This window comes from Notechis scutatus, chromosome 1, assembly GCF_049901735.1.
Source record: "Notechis scutatus isolate UNSWTSFEM ecotype Mainland chromosome 1, rNotScu1.2, whole genome shotgun sequence".
Taxonomy (NCBI): domain Eukaryota; kingdom Metazoa; phylum Chordata; class Lepidosauria; order Squamata; family Elapidae; genus Notechis; species Notechis scutatus.
Window position 1 is genome coordinate 92,228,250 of NC_142009.1, and position 25,262 is coordinate 92,253,511.

Consider the following 25,262-nt stretch of genomic DNA (forward strand, 5'->3'; position numbering starts at 1 on the left):
CCGCAAGATTCACATGATCAAAATTTGGGCACTTGGCAACCAGCATAGCTTTATGATGGTTTCAAAGGCCTGGGATCACATGATCATCATTTACGATCCTCCCATCTGGCTTCTGACAAGCAAAGTCAACGGGGGAAGCCGGATTTGCTTAATGATTGTGCGATTCCCTTTAATAACTGCAGTGATTTGCTTGAAAAGCCATGACAAAAAAGATTGTAAAATTGGAAGTGAATCACTTAACCCCCTTGCTTAGCAGTGAAAATTGTGGTCCCCGTTGCAGCTGTAAGTAGACGATTACCTGTAGGATGGGATAGGATTCTACAGCATGTTGTTGTGAATTAATTCTAATGTAAGCTTCTTAACAAGCTCTCATTCAGAGGTTCTCCAGTGTGAGCACTCTGCAATTGGAGACTGGGGTTCACACCATTGAAAGAATCTTAATATTGCTGGACAGAGAACACTATGGAGTACTTCTAGATGAAGCTTTTAATATGAAATTGTTTTGCCTCATTCACTTATTTTGAGAGCTTTAAATGACCTTGTCAAACACGCAAACTATTCCCATTATTATCTCTCATTTTTCCCCACCATATATTTTCTTTTCAAGGAAAAAAAGAACATTAAAGGGGAAAAATATGGGATAGCAACCCAATGACTTTTGATTATTAATATTTCGAAGTATTGAAGATTTCAGGGAGAAATCTAGAAATCTTCAATAATATAGAAATGTACATGTTCCAGGGTATTTATTTTAATGTAAGTTTTCTAGCTGATTTATGGAACTGATTAAAATGATGATGGATATCCTAAATAATGATGGCTTAAACCAGTCCTCTGTTTCCCAGATGTGTCAAAAATGTAATTCCAAGTTCCCAACTAATACCTAGAAGATATATAGTTGAGGAAGATTTTAATAAGATGCTCTTGAATATGGTGTGGGGGAAAAACTTCACAAGTTGTTAAATAAATACTCTCCTTTTTATTTTGTTACGAAATAAATTCTGAATTGGTTTTAGAATCCTGCATTTTTTAACATGACATCCTAAGAATAGATTTCTATGTATTGATGCTTAGAAGTAGGTTCTGTAGAATTTAGGAACAGCTGCCATTCATATAAGATGAATAGATTTGGAGCCTAAATCTTACATTGTTTTCACTAATTGTATACCAGCACTAAAAGTTGATGAAAGACAACGACTGGCCAGAGAACGAAGAGTAGAAAATGAAAAGGTTTTAGGTAAGTCATACTTACTAATAAACCAGATAAATTTCCTTGTTGATGGGTTCTCAAAGCACAGTATTACTGTCCTCTGGATTGTATTGCTCCCCTGACCAAGGTTCAAGTAATATCAATACTGCTTTAAATGAAATTTGGAGGCCTGGCTTATTCCTTGTCTTGGATTGGGTGGAATATATGTCCCCTGAGTGACATTGTATTAATGTATTGTAGCACATTAGCTCCCTGGTTGTTTCTATTTTTTATTTCTTTTGTTGTCTTGGATTTGTTTTAAAATTTATACAATGCCACAAATTGATCTAAGCAGTCTTATAAATATGAGAGAGAGAAATAGATAGGATTCTTGCATTTGATACCATGAGTTAGGATAGGTGTAGAAAATAAGGAAGATGACCTTGACATAGATTCGCAGGTGCCAAAGCATTTTTTAAGTCCAGAATATCCAGATAATATTTAGCAGCTCACACAGAGACCTTCCTAATTCATGGAACTCTAAGAAAAAGGAGATCAGACTTTCATGGTTCTGTTATGGTAACCAATCTCAATAAAAGTAATTTTAACCATCCTGTAGAGTTGATTTTATGGTCTGGTCTACCTAGTGGGTCTGACATGAGTATAATTAAATGTGTTATATGCATACGTTTGCATGCATATTTCTTTTGGAAATTATAAACACAGATTCAGGTACCCATGCATTTCGCAGTGAGATTTTACATTTGCTGCAAGATAAATAGGCAGTAATTTTCTGCACTGAATGAATTGGTTGGTTTTAAAGGCATAAATGGCCTACTCCAAAGTATTGATTTTTTTGCAGTTCTTTTCATAACATATATTGTGCAAAAATTGTGGTTATATTAAGGACTGTATGCATGGGGATACAAAGCATACCACCCCAAGTCATTATGCACATATCTCAGTTTCATCTAAATTGACACAAGCTTTTGGATTAACAATGATATCTCTTGATTGGTTTCTTTTTTTTTTTTTTTTTGAAAAAAAGTTTTATTGATTTTAACAACAAACAAAAACACATAGAACATAAAACATTAAACATAAAAACATCATCCTCCTTCATGAATTTACAAACAGTGTATCGGTTGGTTTACCACTTTTCTTTTGTGCATCCATTTCATAGTCTCCATTGCAGTTATATTACCTAATAGCTCATATTATCAATCAACAATTATATAGCCTAATATTATTAAACAATCATTTGACTATAATTTTGTTAATTCATACTTTAACGAGATAACTATAATTTACTTAATTTATTTTATAACAAATCTTAAGGTCATACCAAGTCTATTCTTAATAAAATTTTATAAAGATAGTATCAAAGAAAAAAAAAAGAAATATATATTCATTATTTCCTAAGTTTCTAAATATTCTATTATTATATTTTATTGTCTAGCCATTGATAAAAAAGGTCCCAAATTTCATAGAATTGTTTATCTTCTTGTTCTCTAATTTCAAATGTCAATCTACTCATTTCAGCACATTCCAATATTTTCTTAATAATTTCTTCCTCTGATGGTATTTTCTCGCTCTTCCAGTTTTTAGCAAATACAATCCTAGCTGCTGTTAATACATTTACAATCAAATACTTCAAATTTTTATTATATGTATCAGGTAAGATTCCCAATAAAAAAATCTCTGGTTTCAAATCTATATGTTTCTTTGTCATTTTTTCCAACCATATGCAAATTCTAGTTCAATATTTTCTAGCATCCTCACAAGTCCACCACATATGGTAATATGAGCCAGGTATCTGATGACATTTCCAGCACTTTTCGGATTTATTCTTGAACATTATTGCTATTCTTGTTGGGGGAAAATACCACCTGTAAAACATCTTATACACATTTTCTTTATATGCTGTTGACATTGTCATTTTATAATTTTGAGACCACAGTTTTTGCCATTTCTCCAAATCAATCCCATATCCAAAATTCTTCCCCCAAGCAATCATCGTTTCTTTAACTTGTTCTTCCTCTAGTTTAATTTCCAATAAATAACTATATAATTTTTTAATCACTTTTTCATCAGTACCTGTCAAAATCCTATCTAAATCAGTCAATTTATCATAAAATCCCTCTGTTTTAGAATCTTTAAGATACCTTGAGTGTATTTGTGCATATGAAAACCAGTTCATCTTTATACCTTGTTCTTCTAGATTTTGCATCGTTCTAAGTTCACCTTTTCATCCAATATTTCCCCATATCTAACTGTTTGTTCCTCCTTTTATGTTATAGGATAAGAAAAAGCTTCAATAGTTGATAACCAGACTGGGATTTTCAAATAACATTGTCTCTTAATTTTCTCCTAGTTCAACCATAAAGATTACCGTATATAATGCCTTCTAAAATAGCCCTGCGATTTAGTTCCCTTATACCACAGAAAAGCATGCCAACCCAGTAATAAATCATGTCCTTCTAATGTCAACAATCTAGTCTTTCTTAAGGTTATCCATTCCTTAGCCCACATTAAATTTGCAGCTTGGTAATACAACTCCCAATTAGGAAGGCCAAATCATCCTCTAATTCTAGCATCTTGTAAGAGTTTTAATTTTATTCTCGCTTTCTTACCTTGCCATATATACTTCAACACAATCTTATTTAATTCTTCAAAATAATCTTTGCCAAGCCTAATTGGTATTGTTTGAAACAAATATAAAATTCTGGGTAAAATATTCATCTTGATTGTTGAAATTCTACCTATCAATGACAATTGTAGGTTTTCCCATTTCTTCAGATCAGATGCTATCTGTTGTTTAAGTTTAATATAGTTGTTCTCTTTCAATGTAATACATCTTGAGGTCAAGTGTATCCCCAAATATTTAACCTTGTTCGTAACTTGAATTTTTAATAGGTCTGCCAACTCTTCTCTTTGTCTTAATAGCATGCTCTTTGTCAGAATCTTTGTTTTATCTTTATTTATTTTCAGACCAGCCATCTCACCGTACATCTCTATCTTTTCCAATAGTTTTAAAGCTATCTCTAGAGGGTCTTCCAAAATGAAAACCAAATCATCCGCAAAGGCTTGCAATTTAAATTCCTCCTTTTTAACTTTCATTCCTTTTATATTTTTGTCCTCTCTAATATTTCTATTTAACACTTCCAAAGTCAGTACAAATAACAAAGGTGATAATGGGCATCCTTGTCTTGTGCCTTTTCTTATATTAATAGAGTCTGTAAATTCTCCCTCTATCATTACTTTTGCCGTTTGCTTATAATATATGGCTTCTATTGCTTGAATGAATTTTCTAGCAAAGCCCATCTGTTCCAATAATAATAGCATAAATCTCCAATTCACATTATCAAATGCCTTTTGGGCTTCTAGGAATATCAAAGCCATTTGTTTTTCAGGATGCGCCTCATAATATTCCAAAGTGTCCAGAATTACCCTCATATTGTCTTTAATTTGTCTCTTTGGTAAAAATCCATTCTGATCAGGGTGAATAAAATTATTTAAGTATTTTTTAAGTCTTTCTGCCAAGATTGAAGCGAAGATTTTATAGTCTGCATTCAATAAAGAAATAGGTCTATAGTTCTTAATTTGTAATGGATCGGCCCCTTCTTTTGGAATAAGTGTAATATAAGCTTCTGGCCATGTTTTAGGTATTTTCTTATTTAACATAACTTCATTCATGACTTCTAGCAGTGGAGTGCTCAACGATTCTTGTAATGTTTTATAAAATTCTGCCGGAAGCCCATCTGGACCTGGTGCTTTTCCATTATTCTGTCTGTTGAATGCTTCGGTTAATTCCATCATTGTTATAGAGCTTTCTAACATTTCTCCAATCTCTTCAGGTATCTTAGGTAGGTTAGCATTTTGTAAATACTGTTTAATTTTTTCCTAATCAAGATCCTCCTGCTTATATAGTTGTCCATAAAAGTCTCGAATAATTGCCTTTTTCTCCTTATTGCCATGGCACATTTGACCTTGATAATCTATTAACTGTAGTATTTTCCTTGATTCTTTCTCTTTTCTCAGTTTATATGCTAACCATCTACATATATTGTGCAAAAAATGTGGTTATATTAAGAACTGTGTGCATGGGGATACAAAGCATACCACCCCAAGTCATTATGCACATATCTCAGTTTCATCTAAATTGACACATGCTTTTGGATTAACAATGATATCTCTTGATTGGTTTCTAAGGGCTGTTTAGAATATTCATGTGAAAGAATTGAGATACAAAGCTAGTTGCAGGACAGAGGAACATAGACATTTAGGAAAGATACTTAGGCAATATGTGTCTTAAGAAGTGGAATATTAGCTTAATAAAACCTAAATAAATCCCAGGGATTTTTTTCAGTGTGAATTCTCCAAATATACAATACGTTCTTGGGATTATTCTAGATGACCATTTTTTACTTTACTTCTTTTCATTATATGCTTTATTACTCCCTTAAAAGTGAAGGACTGTCTTAGCATTTCTTTTTTGCTAAAACATTAAATGAACTTTTAAAAATCTGAGTTGTATTTTTTAAAATTGTATTTTAGTTTATTAAATTGTGTTTGGGGTTCAACTTTTAGTATTTATTTTTTAGATGCTTATCCTGTTCTTTTTTTCATATATAACTCAAGGTGGCAAATATACCAATACGTCTTTCTTCTCTTATTTTCCCCACAACAATAACTGTGTGATGTGAGTTGGGCTGAGAGACAGTGAGTGACCCAAAGTCACCCATCTGGTTTTTCATGCCTAAAATCGGACTAGAACTCAATCTCCTGGTTTCTAGGCCAACGCCTTAACCATTATACCAAACTGGCTCTCATTTAATGGATTATTTAATTCTGTAATTATTTAATGGATTTTAGTCATAGTATCATGCATCTGTTCATTTATTTGATGATTGTTTATTTGAAATATTTAAAAGCTCTTGTAATACATCTCCAGGTTATACTCCATGTTAAAAATACATTCAATAAAATACAGTAATAAAAATATTTTTACAAGGGCTGTAATTATGATGACAACTGATTATGGTTTTTAAAGATGCATTGCTATGTGTTTAACATATGGTTGAACTATGACCTACAATTGCAACTGAAATTGTATTTCTGATTTGTCCCACAGTCATCCAGATGTTCAGACTGGATTTGACATTTTTATCCACCTACTGAGTCCTTCCCAAGGACGTGGGCTAGGCAGATGTTGATGTTTGATGGTATTAGGTATTGTTGCAGGATGTAAGCTGTTCTGAGGAAAGCTGCCTTTTGCAATTGACCAAAAATTGGTGATTTTTGTCAATGTCAGTGGTGTTCAAGTGGTGCGCCAGTTGTTTGGGGACTGTACCCAGGGCACCCAATACTAAGGGTATTACTTTCATTTTCTTTTGTCATTTTATTTCTGTTTGCAAGTCTTTGTATTTTGTTATCTTCTCCAGTTCTTTCTCTTCTATTCTGCTGTCTCTAGGTCTTTATGGATGTCCGCCATCCAGACTTTTTTTGTCTTTTTTATTGACACTGGTTAAGTCTGGGATGTTATGTGACAGATGCCTGATGGTTTGAATTCCAAAGTCCCAGAGCACTTTAGTTCTTCATTTTCAATTACTTTCTCTGTTTTATGGTCTCACCAGTTTGTTTGTTTGTTTATTTATTTATAAATGTTATTAATTACACATTAAAACATTGGACACAGTGCGACCATCCTGGCATCATCCTTGCCTTACATACTAAAGTATCAAATAAATATTATATATACATTGCTACCTTTATACAGTTAGTCTATCCAGTATATACATTTATAAAGACATCATAATCTCATCTGTATTATTAATTTTTTACTTTTGTCTCTTCTATTCTATTCAGTTACAATTACATACATAACCTCAACTCTCCATTCTATGAATCCTAGTTATTTTTTATTCTGGGTTCCTTCTTCCATTTCCAACCATTGATAAAATTTATTCCGTATCTCATGATAACGCTGTAATACCAGAATGCTATGAACTTCTTTAAATATGGGGGTATTGGTAGTTAAATATTCATGCCATAGTTAAATATTCATGCCATAGAAGAATATCCCCCCAAATGTGTGAAATTCCCTTTGATATTCTTTTAGCAGCGAGAGAAGCTGCTTGGCTAGAAAAAGAGGAGAGAGCAAGGCAACATTATGAAAAACATCTGGAGGAACGTAAAAAGAAATTAGAAGAGCAGAGGCTAAAGGAAGAAAGAAGGCGAGCTGCCGTAGAAGAAAAACGGAAGCAGCGAATAGAGGAGGACAAGGTAGGAGAAGTTCTTTACAGGATCTTTGGGGCAATAAGTTTCTATATGGAGCAGTGAAAACAGGGCAGATAATGGGTTCCAGTCAGGGGTGGGATTCAACCAGTGTTACTACTGGTTTGGTGACTATGTTTTGCGCGCGTGTGTAAAAAACCTTAAGCTGTGCCGCCCGGACAGTTGAAAAGTGCTATGCGCAGATGCACAGCGTTTGAAAAGCCACTTTTTTCCTGCTTTTTCAACCTCAGCTGTGTTGCGCAAAGCAACTGAGGTTGAAAAAGCAGGAAATAAAGGATAGGTAAGAGCCCGGGCAGGTGGGTGGGCCAAACAGCAACAAACACAGAACCGGTTTAATGTCTACTGCTCTTCAGAGCTACCAGTTCTATAGAGCCGGGCAGAACCAGTAGCACCCCACCTCTGGTTCCAGTGAAATTTAGCCATCACATGCCAATATAAGTTAGCCCATTCACTCTTCTTGGGGAACTAGAATTCTGCTATTTACAGGTCTCCTTGAATGTTCCTCATTGCAGCTGGGTAGAAAAAGAGCTAGGACCAAGGCAGTACAGACAGTGGGAATATAGGAATTCATTGATGTCTCCTCTCACTGGATTGCCTTAAGATGAGCACATTTTATACAATTGATTGCATTTATCAGTTTAAATTAAAATGAATGAAATGAAGGCAATGTCACTTCAGGCCAGTTGTAATAGTTTGCTATCTCATTAGGAACGACATGAAGCTGTTGTACGCCGCACAATTGAGAGGAGCCAGAAACCAAAAGAAAAGCTGAACAGATGGTCCTGGGGAAGTACGCTTCATCGTAGCAGCAGCGTTAATAATGCAGGTAAAATTGGAAGCCAGGTATCTCACTCTGTCTCCTTTGTGTGTGTGTGTGTCTATACTAATAGATACATGGGTTGTTTAACTGAAAACACCTCTTTTCGTACTGAATTGCATTTGTAGACTTTAACTGCATATGTCTCCAGATGTGTGGTGCCTCTTTCTTTTATGCTTAACTTTCCAGTATGAGAAACTGATCTCATATTTGGACATCTGATCCCTCCTTTCCAACTTCATTTGTATTTGTATGTATTTGTATTATTTGCTTTGTCTGTTTCTATGTACTAGCATTCTGTTTGTTTGAGCCAAGCTTTTTAAAATTATGAATTTAATTAAATATTTAGATAAGTAATATAATTTCTGATAAAGCAATGAAACCGATAATATATTTTGTTGTAGCTGTGAAAGCCTTTATATAGGGAGGAAAATCCAGTAGTCAGTATTGCTTATTAATTAATATTTAAAGCTCTTAGACTGATTTATCTTTCCTCTAATGAACTTGGCTTTGAATCGATTTTCCCCCCTCTGTTGTTCATTTCAAGCAGCCAGTCTCTTTTCTCAGGTCTCTGTGTGAGTTTTAGGCTATTTTAATAAATAGGGGAGAGGTACACATTGGTATCTGACTTCAACTATAGGTAGCTTACTATATTTAAAACGTAAGCATAAATGTCCTCTTCCGCTACAGTCAAATTCTGAGGAAACTCCATTCCATCGGTCATACAAAAAAAGATACTATTCATCTGTTTCCTAAATGTCATAAAAAAACTAGAGGAATTCCTCTGTTTTTACCCAATCAGGTCTTATGGATACATAGGAGGTCCTCCTCAGTTGATGGAGGAGGATCTTATTATAGATCCGTGATGGCAAACCTATGCCACACATGCCAGAGGTGGCACATAGAACCCTCTCTGTGGGCATATGTGGCATTGCCAACTGCCCTTCTGGTTTTTGGTCTTCATGGGAGCCGGAGTGCTGGAAAACGGCCCAAAAAACAGCCTGAAAACAGCCCAGAAAATGGCCCCCAAAATGGCCAAAAAACAGACATGCGCCTGTGGTCTTCGGGTTTCTGGTGCTCTGGCACACACACATGCACACACATGCATGCACATTCCGGTTTGGGCACTTGGTGCCGAAAAGGTTCACCATCACTGTTATAGATGGACTCGAGCTGTGCAGAATTGTGTCTCTATTAATACTTTATTTTCTTTCTTTGAAAATGCACTAGCAGTCTTTATTGCATTTGTTATGTGACAAAAACATTGATCATTGCTCTTAAATTATAAGTAAAATGGTAAAATCTCCTTTAAGACAAATTCAGTCGTTAGCAATTTCATGGACATTTCAATCCAGAGCTCTTTTGACAAAAGTATGGAAGTGGCTTGCTATTGTTTTTTTTAAATTGCCTAGCCTAATTGAACACTTTACATTTCTTGATGTTTTCTCCTATTCAAATACTAACTAGAACAACTTTATATATTTTCATCAACTAAAATGAGGTAGACACTGCTACAAGATCAAATTGTTGTCTTTTTCATAAGAACGTTCTACCTGTTATTTTTGCTTTTTTTTGTGTAACTTGACTGCTGCCTTTTAAGTTTCTCTTTACTTTTAAAAATCATTATCTTGCATTCTGTCCTAGGTTATTTTGTTGAATCATCCTTCACCCTTCTCGATTTAGCAGGCTTGGAGTACCACTTCAAATCTCTGGGTGGTGCTAGAAAACTCGGTACATAAATCACTATGATTTGTTGAATTCATCACAAGTAGTTATCTCCTCAAAATAGGACCAGTATGCCAATACCTAATCCATCTTTTTGTAGATTGTGTGCATGTCTAACACTGCATAGACTAGAGCTGATAGATAGCCCTCGCTTTTTCCTCAAGTTTACTGAATTTATTACTGGGCGACTTAAAGAATGTGGCACAACTTCTCAAAATGCATTTGTATAATTCTGAAGCAATGCTGCCTATTTGGAATATATTTTAACCTTGAGAAACAATGTTTTAAAAAGTCTATTGGATACAAGAAAAAAAACCATTATTTTTGTTTTTCTATTACTTATTTTATTGTGTAGTGCTTTAAAAATATGTATTGATTATTCTTGAAAACTATTAATTATTCCATCTTCAGCATGATTTCGTATTTTTCAGTGGTGCAATTTGTCACTGCATTTAAAAAAAAAAAACCATCACCAACATTTTAAGAAAAGCAAAAACAATCCTGTGACAGGATTGCCTTCTGTACCTACCTATTCTTCAAAAGGATTCTCGCTGGTTATCATTCAGGAACCTTTCCCGCTATTTCCAGATCAGGTGGCACATAAGACTCTGGGAAATATTTGCATCAGCATCTTTCCTAGCTCTTATCATGGTTTCCTTTCTTTGCTCTGAATCCCATTGTGTCATTCTTCTCCATGCCCCTGTTCATTTATTTTTTTTTGTTTTGGAAAATAAATGTTTGCTTTGGAGGAAAGTGGCTTTATGTTGTTTTGAAAAAGGAATAAAAGGATGTCAAAGGACTGCTGGGTCACATCACTATGTATCCATGCTGAAAACTCAACTGTCCTCTAAAAAAAAAAAAAAGGCAAAGTCATCAAGTTGGAGAAGAAATAACACAGGGAAATTACATTGTGTGCAGTGTGCACTACAGTGGAAATCCTAGTTGAAGGACTTCATGCAGAAGATAAGGAAGAGTTGAACGTTCCCCCACAAAGCTACAAGAAATGAAGCTTAAAAAGATGGTGAATTGGATTATATAACATTTATCCAGATAACCATTCAGTGGTGCAGCCTTTTCTCGATCTGACATCCTCCAAATGACTTGGGGCAATAATTCTCAGAATTCCCAACTAGCATAGCGTTTGTTCTCAGCTGTGTTTGATCTGTGACCCCAAATATTTCCAGGCAGAATAGCTCAAAGCTGCCTCATCCTACCTGGAAGGCATGAGGATAGAGAAGGCTGCAGCGTTGGTTTCTAAGATGTCAACAGTATTAAACTTTTGCTACACTCTAAGGAAAACAGTTTTATTTAAATGCATCAAAATCCTTTCCACACCATGGCTTTTAAGGGGATTAACATCAACCCAAATAACCTATAACTGTGCTATTAAAAATCTAAAACAGTGAGATTTTTGAAAATGCAAGTAGGTCTGGCTGTAAGATTGCATGCATGAGCTGCACAGAATTCTGCCAATAGCACTTTTCACAAGAAGTGCCTGGAAATAATCTCGCAGGAACTTCTTTAATTTTGAAAGTTCCTGACTTTGAAATTCCATGGTTTTCTTTCTTTCTGCCTTGTTTCTATAGCTTTCCCATATGAACATACAAGGACATATAATACTGAGAGATTCTAGTTCATAGGACTCTCTTACCATTAAATGTTTTTGGCTTTAAAATATTTGGTTTTATTACTCATTTCATTTCTCATTTCCCTCAGGTTTACTGCATTATCTTGAATGTCAGTACAATGAATGAAATAACCCTTTTAAATCTCATTGCTTTATTTCTTATTCTTCATTTGCATTTGTTTCATTAAAGAGAACATTGCTGTTTTATTAGGAGGTTGGCTGCGATTTGAAATTAAGTGTGCAATCCTATATTTATCTTCTAAACAGTAAACCCTCAATTGGACTTATTGCAGGATAACTATAGGATTCCATTTTGTGCCCAATCTTTGAGTCACCTAAAAAAAACAATCCCTTGATATATCCTCACAAAGCATAAGAAAACAAATCTTCCTATTTATGCTCTGGAGGACTACAAAATCACATTACTGCATGCGGGCTGTCAATTAGCATTATTTCCATTTGTTTTAGATCCAGACAGGCGATCTGTTTCAACAATGAACCTTTCGAAACATGTTGATCCAGTCATTAACAAGCGGCTCTCCTCCTCATCTGCAACATTACTAAATTCTCCAGACAGAGGTACAGTTTGGAAGAAAAGTGGAAAACAAAGAATCAAAAAAAGTGTTCCGTATGATAATTGTTTTGAAAAATTTGAGCAGCTCTTAAGTAATTTCCTTTATATTATTAGAGGAAACAAAATGTGGCTTTGGACAAAAAGCCATCTTTTGAACAGGAAAAAAAAAACACAAATGCATAAAGCAGTGCTTCTGTCAGGTTTTTTAGTAAATGATTTTTTAAAAGAAAAGTTATAGAGCATCTGCTCATTTCTCCATTGTGCATGGAATATATTTTAATTTTTGTGCATCATCATTGGACTAGATCATATTCATTTGATTATTCCCCCCTACATTTTTTCCATTAAAAAGTGCTCTTGAATCTCACTCTGGTTAGTCAGTTTGATAATTCCTTGGCTAAGAAACTGGGCATTCAATCTTCCTATTGGTTTCATATCTTGACATGCTTACATGTCTTCCCAGGGAGATTATTCTGAACTATATTGTTTAAAAGGAAAGCAAGTATTCTTTTCATTGTTCTTACTTTTTATTGGATATAGAGAGGAATTTTTAAAAGCTGCTCAGTGGTAATCAAAATGTCTGAAGGATTGTGTGTGTGTGTGTGTGTGTGTGTGTGTGTGTGTGTGTGTGTGTGTATAAAACCAAAAATTATTTAGGTTTTCCATTATAATGTGAAACTTTTTGGAAAGTCTCATCCATTTGGTAAACGTACATATGTCTGATAGAAAATTTCACTGAATTGAATGAGGCATATTGTCAACTAGATTATATGCATGATATAATCTTTATTGCCATATGATTGTTTATGTTAGCGAATTATGTGTTTTTCTCCACATATGGAAATAAGTACATGTCTATGATTTATAATTGTCAAACTGACAATTCTATTAGCTTTGAAATATTGTCTCACTGACAATAAAATACTACATATCAGATAAGTACCGTGTTTCTCCAACAATACGGCCTCCACCAATAGGAAGCCCCACCATGTTTTTGGGCATAAAATCAAATTAAGCCCCTCTCCCCAAATTTAGGCCTATTTTAAAATATGCAAAATAAGGGGGAAGGGCGGGGAGACTTGCCGTTAGGAGCGCCCGGCGGGCCGGAATTCCTCGCCACCAGCCGTTCCTAACGGGCGATCATGGCCAAGCACAGAGAGCTCCCTACTCCCACCTTTGCTGCAGACACCTTTGGCACCCGCCGCTGTTGCTTTCCCTTCTGCCCATTCCACTGCCACGTTTGGAGCTGCCGCTTCCGTGATTGGAGTGCCGCCGCCATTTGGAGCTCCAAACGCGGAAGTGGCAGCTCCAAACATGACGGCGGGTGATCTTTTTATTTTGGTCCGCGCGAAGTTCAAAGCGAGCAAGAGAGGGAGACTGCGATGCCTCCGTCCGAGATGGCAACCTCACTAGTGGATCACAACGTGGCTGGAAGCCCGAATCGGCGGGATACGATGGCGATCTTTTTGGAGCGAGAGGAAAGGGAGAGAAGAGTTGCGAGGCGTAATTTGCAGGAGGAAGTGGGTGTACCCCACGGCAGGGAGCCCAACGAAGAAGGGCTGGTAGGCAACGGAGAGCGTCCCGTAGCTCTGGAAGCAGCCTAGAGACGCGCCCGGGAAGAGGCGCAGATGCTGCCTTGTAGTCCCCAAGCCAACTTCGTGCGCCGCGTTTAGTTATGTGCGCTCCGCGCTTTGGGCATCTCCGTGTGATCGCGACCCTGTCCTTTCCACCTGGCGCCCTTGCTGCTTTCTGGCTCTTTAGCAACCGGCTTCGTGTTTGGAGCACTGCTGCTGTTTGGAGCTCCAAATGGCGGCGGAAGCTCCAAATGCAGAAGCTCCAAACATGACGGTGGGCAATCTTTTTATTTTGGTCCGCGAAGTTCAGAGCGAGCATGAGAGGGAGACCGCGATGCCTTGCTAAAGAGCCAGAAAGCAGCAAGGGCGCCAGGTGGAAAGGACAGGTCGTGATCACACGGAGATGCCAAAGCGCGGAGCGCACATAACTAAAGGCGGCACACGCAGTTGGCTTGTGGACTACAAGGCAGCATCTGCGCCTCTTCCCGGACGCGTCTCTAGGCTGCTTCCGGAGCTACGGGACGCTCTCCATTGCCTACCAGCCCTTCTTCCTTGGGCTCCCTGCCATGGGGTACACCCACTTCCTCCTGCAAATTACGCCTCGCAACTCTTCTCTCCCTTTCCTCTCGCTCCAAAAAGATCGCCATCGTATCCCGCCGATTCGGGCTTCCAGCCACGTTGTGATCCACTAGTGAGGTTGCCATCTCGGATGGAGGCATCGCAGTCTCCCTCTCTTGCTCGCTTTGAACTTCGCGCGGACCAAAATAAAAAGATCGCCCGCCGTCATGTTTGGAGCTGCCACTTCCGTGTTTGGAGCTCCAAATGGCGGCGGCACTCCAATCACGGAAGCGGCAGCTCCAAACGTGGCAGCGGAATGGGCAGAAGGGAAAGCAACAGCGGCGGGTGCCAAAGGTGTCTGCAGCAAAGGTGGGAGTAGGGAGCTCTCTGTGCTTGGCCATGATCACCCGTTAGGAGCGGCTGTTGGCGAGGATGCAAGGGGGGGAATTAAGTCACCCCCCGAAAAGACGGCCTAGCCGTTTTTTCGGGGCTCAAAAAAAAATAAGGCCCGGCCTTATTATGTGAGAAACACGGTAATTTATTCTCCTTCTCAAAAACCAAACACAATGTTTCCGCTTTCATATTAAAACAAAGGAGGACAACCATTTTGTACTGTAGTCAGGGACCATACTTTTAGGGATAAGGTGAAAGGTAAATTTATGTTTTTATGATTATGAAATGCAAATTTGTGTTACTTATGAATCTTGGTAGTTAGAATGCACTATTGCAGTATTACAGCCTAAAAACTGCCATATAACTTCAGCCGTTTGGTTTGTGTGTATGTGTGTGCCCTTGAGTCATTATGCCCAAATATGCTCTTCCAAGGGACAACTGGACTTTCTGGGTTTTCTTTGAAGATGTTTCGCTTCTCATGCAAGATGCTTCTTCAGAGCTCTTGAAAAAGCGCCTTCGGGATTCAAGGGCACACACAGACCAAACGGCTGAGATTGTATGGCAGACTTGGTGCTACTGTTGGAGTAGAACTAGCTCTCCATAATGAAGTAACTTCGGACCAGCAAAATCTTCCCTTTTCCTTATTAAGACATGGAATGAAATTAAGAAAAACCAGAAAGTCTAGTTGCCTCTTGAAAAAGAACCTTTGGGACAACAATGACCTGGATGATTGAGAATCTCCATAGACCTTGAATCAGTGTTGACTCCTGGTCACTGCCTGGACAAATGCCTATAGACTGGGTGTGTTTGTTGGTTTTTTTGGTAAGATTTTATAAGTGGTTTGCTATTGCCTGCTTCCTAGGGCTATGAGAGAATGACTGGGCTAAGATGATGCAGTTGGCTTTGTGTATAAGATTGGGCTAGAACTCATGGTCTCCCAGTTTCTAGCCTGATCCCTTAACCACTGCATCAAACTGGCTATCCGATGTGTAGTTATTATCTTAAATTTCAGAGTGCTCCTAGAAGGAAGAAGAGATAGTGTTGTCATGCTCCATCACTCATTTGGTCCTTGTTATTCTCTTCTCATTGCTAGAGAACAGTTTATTGAATTTAATGTGTGTAACTGAAGTAGCAATAAATATAATCTTAGATGTCCATTAATTATATCAGTCAGAGAGAAGAAATAATAATTCCAGTAGTATTCCTTAGGATTTTGCTATAGTATTTGACTTCATGCTTCCTTATCTACATTGGTTAAAGATACACATTTAATGACCAATAATGTGCTTAATGGAGTCATTCTTAATACATTTTGAGTTTTATATACTTTGCCTGAATATGTTTCTATTAACTGTAAAAGCTATTTTATAGTAATTCATTATAGAACATGTTTTATAAATGCATTATATCATTACATGGGATAATGATTTCTTATCTTTTCATACACACACACACACACACACACACACACACACACACACGTACACATAAATACACACATAAAGGATGTTCAGATTAATGTAAAACAGGAGTGTCAAACTCAGCCCGTGAACCAAATCAGGCCTGTGGAGTGCTTAAATCTGGCCCATGGGGCCAGCTTGGAAATATCAAGGGACTGGCCCGCAGTCCTCCAGAGGATAAAATGGGCTGTGTGCAGTCTCCCCGCACCTTGTTTTCACCCTCCATGGCCAAAACCGGGCCCAAAAAAGGCCGAAAATGTGCTGAAAACGGCCAAAAATGGGTGAAAAACAGGCCACGCGGCCCGTTTTTGGCCAGCAGAGTGTTGCAGGAGACCATGGGAGGGGGTGAAAATGAGGTGCAGGGAGGCTGTGTGCCCCGTTTTGGCCGGCAGGATGCTGTAGGAGGCATCCGTCCGCCCCCCCCAGCCCGCAGAGGAGAACTTCAATGCTGATCCAGTCCTCAAAGAAATCCAGTTTGAAATACCTGATGATACATCCAGGATTGAACTTTGCCTTTCCTTTGGGAGGATCTACTCCTCTTGGTGAAATATATGTAAATTGTGCACACAATTAACAAAATGTTTTCATGTTTAATATAAAGAGATATTTGTTTTGATACGTAATAACTTAGAATTATTTTCATGGTAAGTTTGAACACATTCAGTTTTTGGTACTTCTTGCAAATAAACATGTTGGATGTAGACTTAAACTGATTTTAGGGATGATGCCATATCAAAAATAGTGGGTTTTTTTATGAGCATCACGACATTCTTTAACAAACAGCAAATCCATGGCAGGCTGTGTTCTCCCACTTGTAGCAAGAAATAAAGGAAAAGTCTGCATCTCCTCTGCCTCAGAGGCAGGCAACTTCCACTCTTCTCCATGGTTTCATTTTCTGCACATAATTAGATGCAGTGTAACACATCTGTGCTTAATCTGCTGCCTTTAGAGCCGCTGAAGTAGCTCACAGTAAATGATTTCTTTATGTTTGTGGTTAATTATGGGAAATGTATTTGGGAGCACTTTCTTTTTGTGTGAATAATAATTAACATTGTACTGTTGTTCTTTCAATATTTATATTTTTTAATTAGGCCCAATTTGTTAGGTTTCTGTAACATGTGATGTCAAATTTCTTGCAAGTATTTTTGGAAATAATTGCTGAAATGGAAAGGCAAGATGAATGAATTATTTAATGATCAGTTGTCTTTCCAATGTTCTTAATAAACACTTACATGTAATGAGGTCAGAGTTTAATTCAGAACTGTAATGTGATTCTCTGTGAAAGACATTTGAACTAACTTCTCACTTATATGATGGCATTCAGCTCGACGTATGCAGCTAAGTCCATGGGAAAGCAACATGGTTAGCAGGCTTCTGACCCCAACTCATTCATTCTTGGCTAGGAGTAAAAGTGCAGCAACTTTATCTGGAGATGCAGGTAAAAGTAAAAAGTCAATCAATTCCCTCCTCAGTTATATCATTTTCAAAGTATGCAGTCTTTTAAATTTTGCTTTGGAAAATTTTGGGTTGGCTTGGCTGTTGTCTGAATCTTGATTCAAGGAATAGTCTGCATTATTTTCTCTCCTTCCATTTTTCTAGCTCTTCTTGCTTTTTTCTGTAAATCTCAGTAGAAAATTATCTAATTTCAACAGCAAAGAGTGTCTGCCTCCATTAACAAGCTCCCCATCATGTTTTAGAGAAATCTTGCAACCATACCTGTCCTACTTATATATTAAATTGACCATTCTATGAACATGGTTTTTAGATATAATTAGGTATTAACATCTAAAATTACTGATTCAGTAAAACAGAACTTTCAGTAAATCAAAATTACTTTATAGTTCCCAACATGATACCTATTATTTCATAATCAGATTCCGATTCAAATATGCCTCAATTTCTCATATATGTAGTTTAACAAAGAAGAAGTACCATGTTTATATGAATTTAACTCAGACAGATTTGACAAAAGTTACATTTTTATATAAATTGAATGAATAAAATTAATATGTCTTAATGGTCCTTTAGGAAATGAGTACTTTCATAGCTGAAGCAACAGAATTAATGTAGGATGTTCTAGTTGCTTTCAACTTAATTATTCATATAAAAGAAGAATTAGATTAGACCTAATAGAATAAGAATTGAATCTATTGTACCAGAGAGCTGTTTTGGATGGCATAAATGGAGGCATAAGTATTTTAATCCTGCAGTTCTGGGAATAAATACCCTTATGGGATTTATTCTTAGGTAGACCTTTGTACAGTTCTGTATTTTGATAGACCATATTTCTGCTTAAATAGGAAGAAATGTAATTTCAGGCCTCTAATTTGTAGATAATCCCAGGATAGTTCTAAGCATTCTGCTTTTTCTCTGTTTGTATAGTAATACTTTCCTTCTTTCGTTTTTTCTTTCTTTATCTCTGGTTCCTGCTTCTGGTTCCTGCTCCTGTCTCTTGGGTTTCCTTCTATGTGTTTGGTTAAATATATATATGGGAAAAAAAATAAATACCCTAGTTATCCCCATTTGTCCTCGTTCAGCATCTTGCAGCCCAATCAGCCCTCTCTCCTTCAAGGCCGTAAGTTGCCAAAGTCCAGCAGACCGAGCAAAACTGTTTGGCACAGCCCCTGAGGCTAGACGGCGAAGGACCACACATTCAGCCGGGGTAAGTTCCCAAATTGGGAATAAGCTTGCACCTTTGATGAAATCCTGAATACCTAGGTTCTTTTCCTTATCATAGGAAAGTAATTAATACAGAGGAAAAATGTGGACATGAAATCATACTATTTGCATATTAAGATGTGTGCGTTAAACTACCATAATGATTCTGGTTTATTAGCAAAGTTTTTGTGATCTAAAAGGATTTTTCACCTAGTAAACTGCCTATTGTTTGTGAAAATTTCACGAGAATGGGAACATGGGTTGATTCATTAGCTTTACATTTTGAATTAACAGCTTGTGCTTAAAAATGAACGAAAAGATTAGGAAGACATTTCCAGATACAAAGTTTATATAATTGATAGATCTTAAGGGAAGCATAAAGCATTGCAAGTTATATGCTTTGTGCACAGAAGTGCTCAGACAAATCCCATCATCATCATCTGTAAAAGGCTCATGCTTGAAATCAAGAGAGTTGATTTAAGCGGTGTCCATGAAATGGTAGTCAAAAAGATGTAAGATGACAGTTGGCAAAATGTGACTGGGCCATAGAGTGACAATACGACAACTATGTGTTGGATAACCCATAGTTCTGGATGCTGCTGGAGCTAGGCTGAGTAAGAGGCAGTTCCTCTTGTTTTTAAGTTGACCTTTTAAAATGTGTTATAAACTATAGAGTAAGAAAAATGGTCTTGATAGAGATTTGCAAGATACTTGAGGGGTGAAATATGTTTCATATAGTGCTCATAAGTGACTCAGACAGGGACTTCCTAATTCACTGAAGTTTAAGGAGGGATGAGGTACAGCACAATCAGATGTGCCAGATTCTATTATTATAGCTAATGTCAATAAAAGTAATTTTATCCACTATTTCATTTCTTGGTACGGCCTACCAGGTGGAGTTGATATAAACTGCAATCAAAAGGGATCATTCTTTTTCTTGAAAACTGTAAAAATATTTACAGGGCTAGGTTAAATATAGGGCAAATCAGAAACACATTTCACTGAACTCAAAAGCCATGTGTTTGGAATTGATGTATTGAATTGCTTGAATCATCCATTATGGTTTGGGAATGGTAGCTTTTCACAGTGTCTGTGAGGATAACTCATGGTTAAGCAAAGCATTACCAGATTGTGCAAAGACATTGTTTATTCAATTAGTCAAAATCTCTGCATTCATGGATAGTGCTAGGCCATAAATAATGATTCATAAACCATAATGGTGGGATTTACAAATCAAATTGTAAACAAACAAAAATGGAATGGCTTAAAATAAGGGTTCAATCCAAATAATCAGAAGATACGGAACACTATCCTCACAAAATGCAAATTAAAACAGAACAACAATTACATATCACGAGTCCAATCTTTTATCCTCTTTTGAAACTGAAGGATAATTAACATTTGTATAGCAGTAATTTGCAATAGCAAATCTTTATTTCTAGGTGCATTTAATAAGGTGGCTTTCTTTCTGTGGCTATGCAAAATGCCTCATTTGTCCTATTTGCTCAATATTAGAGTAGCAGAAAAGGAAAGGAAAGAGGACTCTCATCAACTAATCCTTCATCTGGTAAAAGAAGAACCCGTTCACCATCTGCCTTCAGAAATAAACCAGCTGCTTGGTAAGTAACTTAGTATTAGCCTTTATTTCATCTTAGTTTTATTTGCATCTTGTATAGTTGCTGTAGGAATCAGTTGGCGATATATGAACATGAAAGAAACAGTTGGCTATACAAATAGGAAGAAGATACATATATTAAAGCAGTGGTTGCCATCCAGTGGGCCGGGGACCATTGGTGGTTCTCGAGAAAATTTTGGTGGTCCACAAATGTTACCCCCAAAGCCCCCCCCCCCAAAGCAATTAATCCAGGTTGCGCGGAAAAACAAGGCTGAGCCACCCACATGGCCCGCGGGAACACAAGGCTTGCATCGCTTGCATTGTAAACAACACGAGGTAGTGAGGGGAGGGGGAAAGGGCGGAGGAGGGGAACTTTCCCCAGTCGCCCCTTGCGCCTCACCTGGCCACCGGCCTGCTTCTTTCCCCTTCTTTCTTCTGCTTTTGGCTGCACTCAAGAAAAGCAGCAAAAGTCTTTCTTTCTCTCCCCCAAACTCCCCCAGAAATTAGTCTTTTGGACCCTGCAAGGCATCCTGCACCAAGAGGCTGCACCATTCTGGTGGAGTTTGGGGGAGAGAAAGAAAGACTTCTGCTACTTTCCTTGCTTAAAGCCAAAAGTCTCTCTCCCTCCCTCCCTCCCTCCCTCCTCCCTCCCTCCCTCCCTCCCTCTCTCTCTCTCCCTGAGAACGGAGATGGAAATGGTACCCTGCAATCCCAAATAAAGAACGATCAATCGGTAGGAAAATGGGATGAGGAATTTTCCTGCAGACTTTTTTGGGGATTTTCCTAGGGTCTCTGGTCTGTGGAATTTAAAATGATGAGTTTGGTGGCCCCTGAGGTCCAAATGATTGGCGACCCCTGTATTAACGGATCACCCCTAGTCTGATTTTTTTCTCCAGTCTTGATGGACAGTCAGTGGGATCTTAAAACCAAGTTTCCCAATTTAGTAATTCCCAATCATCATTCCCCTTGGGAATGATGATGTCTGTAGGCAGGTATGTTTAGTGATCATCAATCAGGGGAAAGTACCTTAGTCCAAATTGTGTCATCAAATATTTCTAGAAATTCTGTCTACAAACAGAAATCACAGGGGCATATATATAGAAGAAGTTCTTTTCTCTAAGAAGAGTGTTCTGTGGTTTCCCTTTCTAGACTCTGCAAACAATCATAGCTAACTCTCAATAGTAAAGCAATAGGTATCTTAAAGACCCATTCATTGCTTAAATAGCTATTCTTATCCAAGCACCTCAAAAATATCTCCAAATATATAGATTAGCAATTTCAGTCATAGTTTTTGTGCACACACAGCAATAATCTCTTGTTCCCCTTCTACAGCCTTTGCAAGATAAAGATGTTGAATAGAAGTCTTATAGCAAAGCAGGCAATGCTAAAACTAGGAAACTCCTATCTTTTCTCTTTCAGTAGCCATTGTAATATCACAAATTGTTTTGAAAGTATCTTACCTTCAAAAGTGGATTACTCTAATGTGAATCAAGGCTCCCCCCCCCCAAAAAAAAGCCCAGTCAAAGTCATTTTGGGATTATGAAAATGGTACCACATTGCTGATTTCTAGCTGAAGCAGAACCCTGTTCTTTTTTGAGAAAAAAAGCAGATAAATTTTAATAAATCTTTAGCAAAGTGTACTAAGCTGTGCCTCATTGAGGCATAATATCTTTCTGTGGTCCTCTTTGTACAAGATAAAATGATGTTTCTCAGATAGGTTCTTTTCCCCCACTCCTCTCAAAGCTTCAAAAGAGTAGGGAAGAATGGATAGAGATGGGGAAATGTTTCAAAGCAATAAAATGGAGTAACTGTAACTCAACAATATAATATAAATAATCTAAATGTACATATATGCATCCGAACTAGACTGTGTTGTTTCCCTGTGTCATATAATATATGTAGGTATGTGGGTATATGCATAATTTGTATTATTTGTTTGTTTGTTTATATTTTTGACATGACTATGTAGTATCTATTGGAGGTGGTGACCCTTTGAGAGCTGTATGCAATGAAATTTCATTTTAATGTATGCCGATTAGTGTAGATTTAAAGCAGGGGTCCTCAAACTTGGCAACTTTAAGACTTGTGGACTTCAACTCCCAGCAAAGCTGGCTGTGGAATTCTGGAAATTGAAGTCCACAAGTCTTAAAGTTGCCAAGTTTGGAGGCCTCTGATTTAAAGTGACAATAAAGTTATTCAAAGTCTAAATCTAAGTTGTGATTGCTGTCCCTCTGTGATTCAAATAGGCATGCCTCCAGATCGATGCCTGCTCTGCCAGGAACACCCAGAAAGGTCATTTTGCTATCCGGATCTTCCAAAACGCCTTCCATTCAAACTCGCCCTCCTTCCCCTGGCAACATTCGTCCACCAAAACATGGGAAAAAGGGAACTCTGCAGGAATCTGAGAAGATAACTGGACAAAAGTCAGACCTTAAAAAAACAGCTTCAAATCCCAGAGTAGCTACAAGTGAAGAGTCTTGTAAACTAGAGTCTACTCAAAGTAAGGATCAGGTTATCAGCCTTCCAAAATGTTCCTTAGCCAATTAAGTGCTTTGCTCCCTTTTCAGTATGTAGCTTTTTGGATATTGCTTTGAATCAATGTGGGTAATTCTAACAGGTTGATTTCCAATGGTTTAGGTTGGGAAGCTAAGCAGAGTTGGTTACTAGTTAAATGGTAGAGCAGAGAAACTACCAGGATCACAGGCTAGAATGGACCTAGATGTCCACATGAAATCACTGGGACTATTTGTTTAAAGATGGACTATAAGCTTTTGTTTTGTTTTGTTTTTAAATCAAAGTGGAATATAATTTAAATGACTAAATTGAAATACTTGTCATAATAGTCACATACACTACATGTTCTAACGAGTGATAATTTCAGATTTTAAGATCTCCTTGGGCAATAATTCTCTTGTTAATGGCAATTCTGACTTAATAGAGCTACATCCTCCTCATTAAGCCATGGCCCACAGGAGTGCACAACCTGTCTATCACCAAAGTTGCCTGTGGTCTCACTAAAGTATTGGGTCTTCCAAAGCTCTCCCAAAATTACTGGGAAATTGTAATTTTAAATGTACATGGGGTTATTAAATCATAGGAAGTTATTACATTAATTGAGTGTCAACGATTAGTGAAAAGATCAGGCCCTAGGCCCCTGAAGTGTGAGATACCTCGGGGTGCAGGTCTGCTGCTGCTGTTCTGTAATAAGTACATGAAACCACTGGGTGAGGTCATTCAACAGCACAGAATGCAATATTTATTTATTGCTTACAATAAATAAATCAATTGCTTACAAGATAACAGGTATAAGTATAAACATAATTATGAATACATGAGATGGATACGAATAAGAAAAATGAAAAGAAACGATAGGACAGGGACGGTAGGCATGATTGGTGCGCTTATGCACGCCCCCTACAGACCTCTTAGGAAAGGGGTGAGGTCAATAGTAGACAGTCTAAGGTTAAAGTTTTTGGGGTTTGGGGAAGAAACCACAGAGTCAGGTAGAGTATTCCAGACATTGACCGCTCTGTTGCTGAAGTCCTATTTCCTGCAATCAAGTTTGGTGCAATTAACCTTGAGTTTGTATCTATTGTGTGCTCTTGTGTTGTTATGGTTGAAGCTGAAGTATTCATTGACAGGTAGGACATTCCAATATATGATTTTATATACTATATTTAGATCGGACCGAAGGCGGCGTAGTTCTAGGTTTTCTAGGTCTAGGTTAGAATTTCAAGTCTGGTGGCATAAGGTATTCTGCAACGAGTAGAGAAGTGGAGAACTCTTCTTGTGAAATATTTCTGGACTTTCTCAACTGTGTTAATATCAGATACGTAATGTGGGTTCCAGACTGATGAGCTGTATTCAATAATTGGTCTAGCAAATGTTTTGTATGCTCTAGTTCAGGGGTCCCCAACCGCCGGTCCAGCGGACCGGCACCGGGCCGCTGGAACAAGCCTTACCGGGCCGCTGGTTGCTGGGCGCCGCCATCTTTTTTGGTAAAAAGCGCTTCTGGTGAGCTTTTCCGGTAGAAAGCTCACCAGAAGCGCTGTTCGTCATAAAAGATGGCGGCGCCAGCGCTCGATGAGCTTTTCCGGGTAGAAAGCCATTTCTACCCGAAAAAGCTCACCAGAAGCGCTGGCCGCCATCTTTTTTATGCACAGCGCTTCGGTGACGTCACCGGAAGCGCCTTTTTGTCATAAAAGATGGCGGCGCCCAGTTGACGCTTGATACCGGGCGCGGCGCCCAGCTGATGTCAGAACCGGGCGCGGCGTCGAAAAGTTTGGGGATCCCTGCTCTAGTTAGTAGTGTAATATTACCAGAGAAAAAGCTACGTAAGATTAGGTTAACAACTCTTAACGCCTTTTTGGCTATGTAGTTACAGTGGGCTCTAGCACTTAGATCATATCATCAGTGTGCTGATGATACTCAGATATACCCAGCTAGGAATGCTGTTACAAGCTAGAAGCTGACCCAGTGACTGGGCAGGAACCATCTCTGACTCAACCCTAGCAAGACAGAGTGGCTTTGTGTTTTGTCCCCACACCGACCCTCAGGGTTTGACATTGTGTTGTCTTTGCTCAGTGAGATAGCATTCCCCTGAACAGAGCTTGTATGGAATTCAGGACTCTTCCTAAGCTCATTGTTCCTATTAAAGAAGTCATAGCTAGGATGTCTTTCTACAGATTCATCTTGTGCACACCAGTTGTTCTTGTTCACAATCATTCATGCTTTGGCCACTTTCTTTTTGGATTACAGCAATGTGCTGTCCATTG

At 37.9% G+C, this 25,262-nt stretch overlaps 1 protein-coding gene and 1 long non-coding RNA gene across 7 annotated transcripts in view; both read left to right on the forward strand.

The window, feature by feature from the left end:
* The window catches only part of MAP7 (microtubule associated protein 7), a 100,702-nt gene that overhangs the window by 62,325 nt on the left and 13,115 nt on the right, over positions 1-25,262 (forward strand). For 3 of the 6 annotated variants that reach the window (XM_087971275.1, XM_026666157.2, XM_087971280.1), the window contains exons 3-10: positions 1,172-1,237; positions 7,311-7,474; positions 8,195-8,312; positions 12,124-12,234; positions 17,539-17,652; positions 18,752-18,876; positions 20,388-20,491; positions 22,734-22,987. In XM_087971275.1, the coding sequence (XP_087827401.1) occupies positions 1,172-1,237; positions 7,311-7,474; positions 8,195-8,312; positions 12,124-12,234; positions 17,539-17,652; positions 18,752-18,876; positions 20,388-20,491; positions 22,734-22,987 (1,056 nt within the window). Of the gene's footprint in view, positions 1-1,171; positions 1,238-7,310; positions 7,475-8,194; positions 8,313-9,947; positions 10,035-12,123; positions 12,235-17,538; positions 17,653-18,727; positions 18,877-20,387; positions 20,492-22,733; positions 22,988-25,262 lie in introns of all 6 variants that reach the window. The other 3 variants (XM_087971249.1, XM_087971254.1, XM_087971268.1) reach the window with 3 other exon arrangements.
* LOC148132906 (uncharacterized) lies at positions 13,223-14,866 on the forward strand. Its single transcript, XR_015750562.1, has 2 exons — positions 13,223-13,354; positions 14,776-14,866. It is a non-coding gene; the product is annotated as an uncharacterized LOC148132906 (long non-coding RNA).